Source organism: Cebidichthys violaceus, unplaced genomic scaffold, assembly GCF_023349555.1.
Source record: "Cebidichthys violaceus isolate CVI_PGR_0920_01 unplaced genomic scaffold, fCebVio1.0.p SCAF_12, whole genome shotgun sequence".
In the NCBI taxonomy this organism is placed as follows: Eukaryota; Metazoa; Chordata; class Actinopteri; order Perciformes; family Stichaeidae; genus Cebidichthys; species Cebidichthys violaceus.
This window is the reverse complement of record NW_027176285.1, coordinates 6,758,083-6,771,420: the sequence shown is the minus strand read 5'-3', so window position 1 is coordinate 6,771,420 and position 13,338 is coordinate 6,758,083. Positions and strand designations below refer to the sequence as shown.

Genomic DNA, 13,338 nt, shown 5'->3' with positions numbered 1-13,338 from the left:
GACAAATAGTTGTATCAGTGTATGTTTCCACTTCCTGTCTGACACAGGATGAGGACCAATAAAGACGTTTTTTAGTTGGGTGACGGGTGCAGTCAACCGAGGTAAATTAAGATTACTTACAACATGCTTGACATAATGAAAAGAGGCTGATGGATGTACAGAGAGTTAACTATCGCCTTTCATAGAACTCACTGTAACTATAAACTGGTCATGTTTATGTTCTTGCTGTTCTAATGCTCTAGACTTTAGAGTTATGTGTGTGCTCTCTTTTCCAGCACCAGACTAGGTGTGTATTTTCCCTCAGTTAGTAAATGTGAGCCTGCTTAACATAGAAAACAATATGCCTGCTAAACATCAATATGCTAGCGTGTTTGCATGCTGACGTGAGCAGCTTAAAGTACAGCCTCACAGAGCTGCTAGCATGGCTGTAGAATCTCTTCCTAAAATCAATATATGCATTTAGCTAAAGTTTGCTAACATTAGCCACCATAAACTACTGGTCATACACCAAGTAAGGCTTGACCTAAGAAAACCAAACATTTACAATTTATGGTTTATTTATGTTATGGTCATTTTAAGGCCATAGTTAGTGGTTGTTTGCATTGCATTGTATCATAAGGTTTACATAATAATTTGTATTTCTCTGTCCCCCATATATGGATGGGACAAAATACCACAAATTACAAATCCAATGCTCAGAACTTGTTATAGTTTATACAAATTTGAAGTGCAATGTTTGACTTTTGTCTGTGTTATACATGCCACATACTCTTTGAAGGCTCAGAATGCTTTATTGCACACCAGATACTGAATTTAGGGCAATATCAAATGCGAAACAAACCCACCCTGAAAATGCTCAAAATGTAAATAAATAAATAAATAAATAGGATGAGCCAAACCACTTGTGAATAACAGAGATAAAGTCTCTGCTGTCTAAACACCAGAACACTGCAGTGAAACCTGCACCCACATTTCCCACTTCCTGTGAGGAACGTCCAGCAGGCGAGAAACTTCCCTGCACTCCTCCTGGATGTAAGACTGATATTATTCACAAAATCCTGTGAAACACTGATGGGTGTCGGAGAACAGGAGGTCGTCTACAAACTGTGTGAACTATTCTAAAATGTTACTGCAGGATTTATAAAGTCTTTTATCCTTCACATGTAACATGAGCCGTTTTATAGATTTTTATGGCTGCCCGGACAACACAGATTTTTGAAACACAAGCCTCCAGTTTAGTTTCGAGGCTGAGACATGTACACACACACATACACACGTGCATAGAACACACTCCACAATCCCAGAAGTTCACACACACACTCACACACTATGTAACAGCCATGACTCCGCTGGACGCAGTACAATAAGCTATTGTAACCTCAAACCAAAGGTCTTGACGCCCATATGCTTTTGTCATTAGTCTCAATTATAACAGGTTATGAGGTCATTTGCTGATGTGTGTTAGGACATACATCCCTTAACTCTCTCTCTCTCAAGAACACACACACAAAAACACACACAATGAATGCAAAAATAAGGTTGTGACTATTTTGTTGCAGCCTGCGATCCAAATTGTAATAACCCACATGATCCTTTAACTATTTATTTTTGCTGGAAACTTTGATGCTCAGTATCTGTGGAGCTCTTCCTGCATGCATGCACCAGATCTCTGTTTGATTCCAAGCTTCAGATGGAATCAATGGGCAAGAAATCTCCAATTCTTAACTTTGTTGGGGTGTTTTTATCCGTCTATTGCTCTCACTGTTATCACAGGCTACTCGTGCGTCTCCTGTTCACCATCAATATCAGTCGGACCCAGGTTTATCTCTCTCACACACACACACACACACACACACACACACACACACACACACACACACACACACACACACACACACACACACACACACACACACACACACACACACCACTGCCCCCACCTCTCCCATGTATCCTCTCTCAGCCACCGGCTGATGGTGGGGGAGAGAGGGGACTAGATGGACGGGAAGAGAGGAGACAGCGGGGATGTGACACAACAATGGCAGGAAGTGACTTCAGATCGATTCAGATTAGGTCAAACACACCAACACAGAATCACCAAGCTGACAAACATCCCTGGCGAAGAGATAAACATGCAACACAAACATCCCAAAAAAATGTGGCAAGGCCACAAAAACCCTTTAAGAGAGCAGCGCCACTCATCATGTAGCACGGGACATTTCTCCTTCTTTTATTAGCAACAAATGAGGTTCTGAAAACATTTTCTTTATTCTGTGAAGATATTTGTTGGCCATCTGATTTACAATTTAATTGTGTTAAACATACACTGACTAAATATCTTCAACTACTTGAGTCATATGTTAAATTTAAAATGGTTTAACCACAAAGAGTTGCTGCTAAGTTCATTTTGAAGTTATGAGGCACTGCTCAGTATTTTCAAATGTGCTGATTGATAATAAACTATGATCTGAGAGCTTTTATAGGCAACAACTAACAGGCCTGGTTATTTATTCCTGGAATAAAGATCATAAAATCATATTTTTCACGCTTATGAAGGCCTTTAGCTAAACACCTATTTTTTGCACATAATAAATAGAAAGACCCTTTATTTGTGAGAGGTTTTTGTCTCCATTGATCCTTGCTACTACCATGCACCCGATATATGTTTTAAGATTTGGAGATTTGCACCGTTGCCGTCCATTAAATCATATTTAAGCACAAGCCAAAGCGAATTACGATTCGGCAAATGAACATATAAAAACATGTGCATTGAACCATAAAGACAAATCAAGAACCTTCCAAATATAAAAGCAAGTTGTTTGCAGGAAGTTTGCAGAGTCAACAGTGGTTGCAGTTGGAGAGGGGGAAAAGGTGGTTCAGCAGTTCAGAGGTCACAACAAGGTCCCTAAAACAGAAAACCTGATAGGTCTGGTGGTTGTATAATGTGTAACCAGGAGCCTGCTCAACTTCAAACATACTGAAATCAAGTGGAAAGCAGCAAGAAGATTATCTGTAGTATTTTGGATCAGCTGCAAACAGGAAAAACTAGCAGCCTAACACCAAAGTACAGACACTTGGAGTAATCCACGTTAGAGAATATAACTAAAAGTCTGACTTTGTCCAAGTCTTTAAATGAAAGGAAGGCCTCATTTTGAATATAAAGAAACAGATTACCATTGTACGGATTTAAAGAGACAAAAGTTCAAACGTTTAAGCCACCAAGCACTGCACATAACTTCACTGCATGAAGTCTATTGTATTGCAAACATTGCAATTACATTTCAGTGCTAGCAGAATCAATGGCCTTAAGGCCTGCATTCAATTTTGCTACTTTTTAAACAGAAAATGACCCTTTCCCAGGAGCAATAACTTGGATGTGGATCTGAAGTAGCAGCTATAAATAAGTCTTACAGTGTAAAGGAGATGAGGGGGATACCCAGCGTATCATTTCCCATTACAAATCACAACACAGTGTCAAGAACCCTGATGGATCTGAGATCATTAGAGATACACGTCCAGCTACTGTTAACCCGAGGAGAACCATAAAAGGACACACACATCCTGTCCACCGTCCTTTGTACAAGCATCTGTCTGACCCCCGACACCTTCCACTCGGACTCTGCTTCCTGTCACACACGTGCAGGTCCGCTGCTTGAAATTTTTCATCAAAGCCTTTCCCCCCAAAACATGGAAAAGTCCCAAATAGGAGCACCAATGAGGTCTTAGACCTCTGTTCACTCACATGTACAGGGTATACACAACATGAATGTATACTACTTTACCCATAGACACATACATTTATTGTATTAGACAAAAATCACATCATGCATACAAACATAAACTGCAGAAAAGGCATGGCAGCTGCAATCCAATATAACCATTCAGACTATTATCAACGGGTCACAGTTGTGGTTTTTGTTCTGTGCCCCTGACCTCTACCCCTTTTAATCCTTCTTTGGGCAGAGGGCACTATGGGGGATTGCAGACTGGGGATAAAGGTGCAGACCCTCAGGACTCGTTACCAAAAAGCTTTATCGGAGCTTTGCAGCTCATGAAGCCAGACTTTAATCTCCCAGACGCTTCACACATATGTTCTCATGAGATCTTCCACCTCACCTGCCCCCCATAAACAGCTACAGTGTATAAACAGACATCACATGGGTGGGGTATCTGCTTACACACACATTCAGTGCATGAGGCATGAGCTTTGGAAATGGTTGTACAATCGAAAAATAGAAGTACGCAGTCAGAACTTTTTTGTACCAAAAAGTAAAAAAACAATTGCGGTGATTCATTCTTGACTCCAGAATATTTTATCACAGAGTAATAGTACATGTAAACTTTTTATAGCTGTACTAGCAGGTAAATAACTGACCCAGACGCATATATTTTAATCCACCAGCAAAGGTACAGCATAGATTAGAGAGGCAGATTAAAAATTTGCACCATGAAGACCCTAGCAGCCATGTGAACAGGGAAAGTATCATTTGAGTTCAAGAGAAACCTCTTCAGTCGCTGCAATGAGACCACTGCATTGGGGCAGCTGGGATTATGGTTCAATATTTTTTGGATATACCATGACTTTAGCTAGTCATAGTGGAGGGATGACAGGAAAAAAGGGAGTGCGGGAGAGATGCAATGAGATGAGAACCCCTAAACCATCGTGTCACCCAGAAGCGTGGTCAATTTTTCCTGCAATATAATGCAATGTCATTCGACAACTAACTGCATTGGCCAACCAAATATGTGCAAGAGCACTTTCCTGGTAGATTACTTTGTATCGTCGAATGATTTTAGTCGCGACAACTTTCCAGAGTTTTAAAATCCTGTCTCTGAGTACAATAAACTGCTGCATCAGACAAGTCTTAAAGCTCATAGACGTAGTGTATCATCACTCAAACTGGACTGCCTGGATCATATTTCATCCTGTCACCAGTACTAGTAGCAACACGTCCACACCAACATGGCTGACCTATTTTCAGTAGTCACTTCGACTGGGAGAAATGGCCGCTCCAAACTGGGAGAACTGCACCAAACACACTCATTTCCTCAATCTTGTGAGAGTACCATGATGTTCTTGTATATAGCACTGCCCCAGCAACGAGCTAGTGTACTACATAAGCTACAAATACTGCTCTGCTCTTTTTCTGAGAGAGCGGTTATAGGGGAACGTCTGGGTCACGTCTCCTCCTCCTCCTCTGCAGACCAGCCATAAAGCCAGTCTCCCATTACACCCTCTCTGACACCAGCGCAGGGAGAGACAGACAGGTGGAGGGCAGGGTGGGGTCTGGTGAGGTGGGGTTGGATTGAGGTGAAGGGTGGAGTTGGGGGTGACAAGCAAACATTGTTTACAGACAGCGAAGGGCACAAAAGAGATGATGAGAGGAAACATAAAGAAATATAAACACGCTTTAATGACATGCATCCTTAGACAAGTGGCACACAAAGTCCGTCACATAAATAGAAAAGGCCACTGTTAAGGCGGGAATGTGACATGATGACGATGAAAAATCCCAAACATCTCATCTGATTGCTGGGTGTGACAAATTAAAATATTTCATCTTTGCCATCAAGTGTAGCCTCTCTAATTAAAATGGTAAGATCAAAAGAATTCCACTAACAATAGTAATGGATTTGTATCCAAAGGGACGTATCTCGTACTTAAATAAATAAAAAGTGTTGCGGTTTCACTGGTTTGGTATATTGAAATGTAGAGGAGAGAGCTCTTAGCTGTCATGTTCTTGGACTGCAGCCGAACCTTGTCAAGGAAGAAGAAGAAGAAGAAGAAAAAGAAGAAGAAGGCCTATACACATGCAGAAGACTCCATTCAGAGACCAAAGGCGAATGGCTGGGCGAGGCGCTTCGGATGGTGCTGTGGGAATCAGCCCTATTTGAGATGCAAATTCCTCAAAGAGCTGAAAGAGCCGGAGAAACAGGTGTCCAAGGAAGTGGTGCTGCTGCGTGGGTGAGGGAGGGCGGGCGGGAGTGAGGGTGCTGAATGGTAACACAGGGTGTATTGAAGTCCTCCTGCTTGTTCAGACCAATCAAGTGTGGCACTTCTCTTGTCTGCTTTTCTTTGTTTCACATTAAATGAGGCGAAAAGAAGTGGAATTTGATGTCACAATAAAATGGAAAAACATGAACGATTTGCAGAAGCTAAGAGTTTAAAATTTTATTGATTTCAATGCAATTTAGCATAAAACAGCTTGATACGAAAAGTTGATTTAAAATCAAATAATCTATAATAAAGTCCTATATACCGATGAAAACAGCAGGATGCGTTGCACATTTACAAGCTCGAGGCTTAAATAATGTTCTCTTTAGTCTTTGTAGGTGCAATGATTAGGAATAAGACATCCCTGATGGATAGTTTTGATAGATACTGAAACAGAATGTTTAAAAAAAAAAACATACAGTATTTTAGAAGCCAAACCACATTCTGTATATCCTGTATCCTACAGAATGACTGGAAAACTAGTCATTTGAATCCCTGGATGAAGCTCAGTGGCACCATCTACATGACAGTATAGAAAGCTCTTTGTAGAAATGTAACTGCTGCACTGCATGTTGGTTCATTGTGATATGTGTTCTTGCTACAGATTAGTACATCTCTTATCTAATTATTAAAAGCTTAAGAAGACATGGCAGATAAACAGTAGTTTCTAAAATAAACCCGTAGCATATACTTCAAAATCAACATATACCCTCAACAATTTTCCGTTATAACAGCAAATAATCCAAAGTGCAGTTACACATTTAACTGCTAATAAAGGAATTTCCTGGACCGGGAGCTAAATGCTGATTGTTTCTGAATTCATCAAGAGATTTTCAAAGTATTTCTTCATTGAAACATCTCAGATACAATTAGTATCAACACATACCATTTGGTTATTATCAAAGATTCATGGCTCCCTTGACTTTTAATATCTTTTGTTGCTCAAATTCTCTTTTTTTTTGAAAGTTTAGTCTATTATCTACACAAAAATGTAGGGAAAATAATGTACGGTCATACATTTCAAATAGCAAAGAGACAAAGTGATTCAGTTCATTTTTAGCTTGATTGTAAAAAACAAAAAAGAAAAAAAACAGCATTGTATTAGCGTTCTTCAAAATGGCATTTTATCATTTCTCATTCAAAACTATAAATATAAACCTGATCCTCTCCAAATCCTGTACTGTATCATAGTATGATTGAACACCTCAGACAAAATATATCGTAAAAATATGCGTTACAAATCTTTGGCTTAGTGGCACAAAAATGTCCCTTCATACTTCTTCCTTCATTGTGTCAGTTTTTTTGCTCTCACAAACACTACTGCTGGTCTGAGACGATCTCAGGGCGCCCTCAAGTGTTCAACAGCAGCAAAGACAAACTGCTGGACATCACAGTCAAAAGCAACCGTGCTTAACAGACACACTGATGAACTGTGTGTCTCAGTGCGAGTCTATCAGAGCAGGAAACATACGAATCTCTGCACTGGCATTGGCAACGTAGTGACTAACATATAGGCAAAGAGGAAGACTATAAAAGGTAAAGTGCTCTAGAATAGACCTCATCAAGACAAAAATCTGACTTCATTTATACCAAAGGAAAGAATCTAAAGAGGTACATTTAAAATGTAAGAGGTAATTAGCAGCAGTAGCTGTTAACAGTGAGTTAGCAAGTGTATATCCCCACAAGTTCAGTCATTTATGAGTTATGCAAAATTTCCACGACTGTAGTTAAAAGAAGAGTAAATAAAAACCGGCATACACGAACTGACACCAAAGAATGTGTTGAGTATTACAGTGACTGTTTAGTAATCTGAGCAGCTTTGATAATGTCATTACTGTTTTTCTTGATTGCAAAAATAGCCAGTTTTCTAAAAACCTGCCACAGTCACGACTACTACGGACACACTCCATCACGGAAAGGTTGGTCTTTCACCGTGATGTGAGGACTGTGATTGAAACCTGTGATGAGTAAGTTAGTAAAGGCTTTATAGAATGGTTTGTGTTAGTAAACGGGTGACACTTACCCTGCTACAGGTACGTGTCATGCTCTGCACTGCTCAGACTCTCTTTGGACTCTTGTATAGTCATGTGTTTGAGGAGAGGTGAGGGGTCACTGGGAGGATGGTAAGGATTAACAGTCTCCTGTGGCGCTATGATTGTTTTCTGGTTTTCCTCTTTAGCCTTTCCATTCTCCTTGGCGCCTGCTGCTCTCTTCCCGGGTGCCAAGGGAGAGTCCACAATGATGGTGGGCCTCTGTCTCAGGTCCTGTCGACTGGGCGGCTCGGCGGCCATGATGGCCTTAGCGCCGTGCATCCTGGGAGGGGACTTGCAGTGTAGATCTCCATGAGTCTCCTTCCAGCGCCGCAGCTGAGCGTGGTGTTCCTTTTCAATGTCTTTCTCAGACACCACTATCTCAATAATCTGAAACGTAAGGGGAGAATGAGAGTGAATCACATGAGAGTAATGCCTGGGTTTAGAAGTTAAAGTATTCCAGTACATTATATTTTAACATGGCTGTTGTTACACAACAACAGGAGGGCAAAGTCAAAGAGAAAGACAGCATTTGCAGTCAAAACAATAAAATGGGTAACACAGACTTAAACCATGACAGAGTATTACTGTACCTCGTGCACCAGGAAGGCTTCTTGCATATACTGTGGCTGTATGGCTCGGAGCAGCTCCATTGTTTCATAGAGACCTTGACAGGCCTTCAGTTTCTCTTGGGATCCCAACATGGATTTTAGGAGAACCAGGCCCACTCGAAAGAGGATTTTCACTCCTGAGAAGAGCATCACATCAGATTACACTTATATCTTAATCTGACCATTTGAGAGCCGCACATAACTGCTGTAGACCAATTAATTTAGATGGATAAAAAAGGATAATATGCATATGACAGGGCCTGGAGGAAAATGAAATACTGTTATTGTGTATTTAACTCTGGTGTTTTACCTCTAAAACGATCATAAGTCATACAATCAAAAGAAGCTGCCGTCTATGAGCAATAAGTGATATTCTCATTTAGTAATCTCTGTGAAGGGGATTTGTGAGATCAGGGGAAACCACTTTGATTTAATGTTTTTTCATGCACGTTAAATAACACATCAGTAATTGTTTTACGAGTGTAGTATCTCACCCTCACAAAGGAACATGTCCCAGACACGAAGCACCGAGGCCCACGGCAGAGTTCGAGAGAAGGCGCACATGAACCACTCGGTCATGTACAGGATGGGCTCCAGCTTGTGCTTCTTCAGGTGACGGTGGGCCGCAGGAGACACCCGCCGCAGCAGAGCGTACAGGATCTCCCCGTCCAGCTGGATCGCCTCCTGTGGAGACAACATGGAACAGCAATCAGTAGAGAGAGAGCGAGAGAGAGAGAGCGAGAGAGAGACACGTTCTCTTTGCTTAATCTCATTTTCTGATTATGTTATGTTATTCAATCGCTAGCATATCAGTGTCAGGTTGGAGACATGCTGGCCTGAGAAATCTAACACCCCCACCACCAGCTACAGTACATATTAAAAGTAATGACTCTAAAAAGTGAAGTTAACCAACTGTTTTATCTTTATAACTTCCGTTTGGCTGGTTAAACAGTCGGTGCTTTCAATAATTTTAAACACTGAGGCAGAATCTATGTGGGCAATAAATCTTGCGCAGTGATAATTCTGGAAAATATAAATATGCAAAGATTCAGTACGATAATGTGGCAGAAATGCAGTCTTCAGAAACCCAGTGTTCTTGGGCATTGCTACTGTATTGTGGGAGTATTTTTGCTTACAACAGACAATAGGTTCCTTTTTTTAGCAATATTATAGGGTTCAGATAGATAATTGACATGCTGTACACTGTTAATATGTAATCCTGTTCCAGGTTGTACTCAGATGTTCTTCTTATGATATCAAAGTCCTCTTTTCAAAATGAGGTGACAGTGTGTCTGTCTGGACCCTTACCAGCCCTGTACTGTAGTATCCAGGAAGGTATTTCTCACAAATCTGGACAAGAACCCAGAATGCATCCTATGACAAAGAAAGGAAGCAAGAGTAGGCTTTTATTACGGTAAAATGTGAAATAAACAAAACAAAATATAATGAGTATTATCTATATGTAACAATTATACAGGGAAGTATTGTTTAAGGTATCATTCTTTAAGCTCTTTGCCCCGCTATTCCTCTTAACCGTAGCGAGTACCCAGTATTAACTGTCAAACTTCTGGAAAGGTTGAATGTGTGTTTACCTCGGCTGGCATATGCATCAGGAGTACAGCAGCGATGGGAGCCTGAGCCTGACAGTAACCCTCTTCAGGGCGATGCAGAGTATAAGCCTTCAACACACGGAGCAGGTCTTGCTGCCTGAACACATGAACACATGTAAATTATATTCAGAAACTATGTTCTGCCACATTAACACAATGGGCCCTCACGACAGGCCTTTGGATGGCAGTGCTTACCCATGGCCTCCTCTTGCTGCAAACATTTCATGGAAAGGGAACTGTCGATGGAGGTCCCTCTCAATAATATCTACCCATTTAGGATCTCCTGGCTGATTGTCCAGTACCTAAAAACACATTGTTTCGTCAGCTTTTGCACGATTAAACCTTACAGTTTTTCCCACAATCCACTTTTTAAAAGCAATTTTATAACGCAACTCCTCAGTGAAGTTTTTAAGACTTGAGAGAGTCCAGCCCCTCTCCAGGCGTTTGAGTAAAAGGATTTTTGTTTTTGATGTCAGCAGGGATCACAAACATACGACTGACCTGGAATTTGCCCTGGTTTTGCTCCCTTCTCCCTTTGCCCCCAGTGAGGTAGAGCCAGGCCCGGCCACGCAGGGATGGAGGGATCCCCTTCTGACAGCGCTCTTTCACCTGTTATTCAACACATGCATAGTTACTCAAGAGCCTGCAGAGAGCAAGAGAAAGAAAGCACAGGAGAAAGGACCACAGACATTGGAAGACAGTACAACATGCAACTGATCATCAAAGATTAAATTTAAAAAAAGACTCATGATAATGGAGTGATTAAAGGTTCTCCAAGTTTTTGACATGAATTTATATTGTTAAGTCCATTTCGAAACTGCCGCCACCATGTCCATGAATGAACATCTGCAAAGCACACAATGGCTTTACAAAGAAAGAAAGACGTGAACACTCATTCAGATTTAATTTACAGCTCATGAAGCACACCTTCTTGTGTTTTTTGGCCATCCACTTGTCCCAGCTGTTGAGCATCTCCAGCCATTTTGCCTCCCGTTGCCTCAGCACCTCAATGGGGATTTCTTCAGCACTGTGGAGATGGGGGACAATGTCCCAGAGAGAAAAAAACATTATTTTCATACGAATAGACAATGGCTGTGTCACTTCCCTGTACTTATGACAGGGGGATCCTGTCTTGAGAGGGGGCGGGATCAGTGGCTCATCTCTTCTTTGTCCACACAGGAAACCTAACCTCGGTTGAACACTTGCCATCGGCAGCGAAGGACAAGGAAAACAGGAAGCCGCGGGAGAACTTTCCCCTAGTTCAGTTCCCTACAACCTCCTACACAAAACCACATCAATGTCTCACTTCACTACGGTCTTATCAAACATCGGAGCCGTCATATTGTTATGCACACACTTTCCCGTCCTGATCTACTAAAACAAATACCTGGTAAATTTGTCAAACAAATTCAAACAAACAAATTTAAGAGCTGACTGACATGCTTTTGCATAAAAAAAGCTTTGTACCAGACAGAAGAGGAGACAGGACATAGGAACAAAGACTACAAACTAATTCATATGGATTATACTGGTCTATGTTAGTGGTTCACAATCTGGGGGCTCACAAGTTTATTGACAACATTTGAAATTGGAAAATAAAGATATGTTTATTTCTTATCTAACCTGTGACAAGGCCATGGGGTTACAAGAAGACATACATTTGCTTTAAATACATACAGCTAAAAATTAGGGTAATAAACCAATTATTTGAATGAATAATCTATGTTTTGTTTTCCTTCTTGGAGTGTCAGATTCTCCCAACAGTTACCTGATGATTTAGCCTCATGGAGGTGGTTTCAGGACAGCAAAAGTATCTATTTTTGTTCACCTTTTCCTGTCTTCACTTAGGTGCAAGAAGGAAAGGAGTCAGTCTGTGGATACATCAACGAACACAAGAACACGTATGAAGCTCCACTTACGACTGTCCGCGGTGCTGCTGGGCCCCTCCTGTGAACCCGTACTTGTCCACCTGTGTCTCTGTCTCTGGGTCGGATCCATACGAGCTCCCATTATCTGTTAGCTTCTCTTTGCTGTCCCGCGAGGCAAGTCCATTGCCCTGCCCAATTCTTGCCATTTAATCAACACTTACCTCAACAGTGTGTTCACATAACTCACTCTACCGACCACTCTTGGAAGCTCGAGCTGACACTTTAAAGCTCCCCATTAAGACGCCCTCCTGTCACAGCTAGCTATGGTTGCTAAGAGGATTTAGCTTCCTAGCTGTTAGCTCGCTAGTGCTAACTGTTATACAAATCCACTTTGCGTCAGACGGTGTGAGCTAGTTTCATGATACACCTGTTCACATAATCAATGTCCATGTCAGACAGGAATACAATTGGTCGAGAGCAAATGTAGCTGTGTCGATAAATACGTAAATCAGTGCAGTGTCGGCTCGCTAACTCTGAAGCTAACATGCTAGCATCACAGAGCTGTCAGCTGACACTTGAGAATCTCTGCTGTCAGCAGGTTAGCTGGTGGCTACAGGAAGAGGAGCTGGAACAGACGAGTAAACAAAACATCAAACATGTCCTTTAACTCTTCACTGCCATCTACTGCTGAAAATCACATATTCAGGCTTAGGTCCTGTTATTAAATACTTTTCTGTGGTCTAATTTAAATGCACTTTGATAGGTTTTCAAATGGTGGATGTCAGAGTAATTTGTCATTATCCACTACTTTTATTCACTTAATTTTGTGATTTTAGGTTTGACTCAAACCTTAAATATTTGAGGTACTAATAATCGAATAATCCCATGCAGCAATATCTTTCCTGCCGAGAAAAATAACTAAAGCTTAGGTTTAAATAGATACATTTAAAGGTAGCAATGACATCTAATAAGATGAAATGAAGCGCATGATTGGTGAAAATAACCTTTAATATACACAAGCAGCCAGTTACATTAAGTATTATACTTTATTATTTATATTCTATTTTTATGAGTACATAGTTCCGCTTTGTTTTTCTTGTTTTTAGCTGTTGTGTCTATGTCAGTGCGAGTGTTTTGAGATTAAAGAAAAACAGAAATCCTTGTATGCACACTTGCTTGGCCAATAAAATTGACTCTGATATTTACTTTATTGAATAATTAAAA

General features: G+C 40.9%; 1 protein-coding gene across 1 annotated transcript; it reads right to left on the bottom strand.

Moving 5' to 3' along the window:
• Positions 1-6,157: 6,157 nt before the first annotated feature.
• On the bottom strand, positions 6,158-12,711 carry tbc1d10ab (TBC1 domain family, member 10Ab). The gene is made up of 9 exons (XM_068706053.1): positions 12,166-12,711; positions 11,174-11,273; positions 10,748-10,855; positions 10,442-10,548; positions 10,229-10,343; positions 9,945-10,010; positions 9,131-9,320; positions 8,619-8,773; positions 6,158-8,415 (listed from the first exon to the last, which is right to left on the bottom strand). The coding sequence occupies exons 1-9, from the start codon at positions 12,318-12,320 to the stop codon at positions 8,023-8,025; spliced, it is 1,389 nt and encodes a 462-aa protein (XP_068562154.1). The 5' UTR covers positions 12,321-12,711; the 3' UTR covers positions 6,158-8,022.
• Positions 12,712-13,338: the final 627 nt, after the last annotated feature.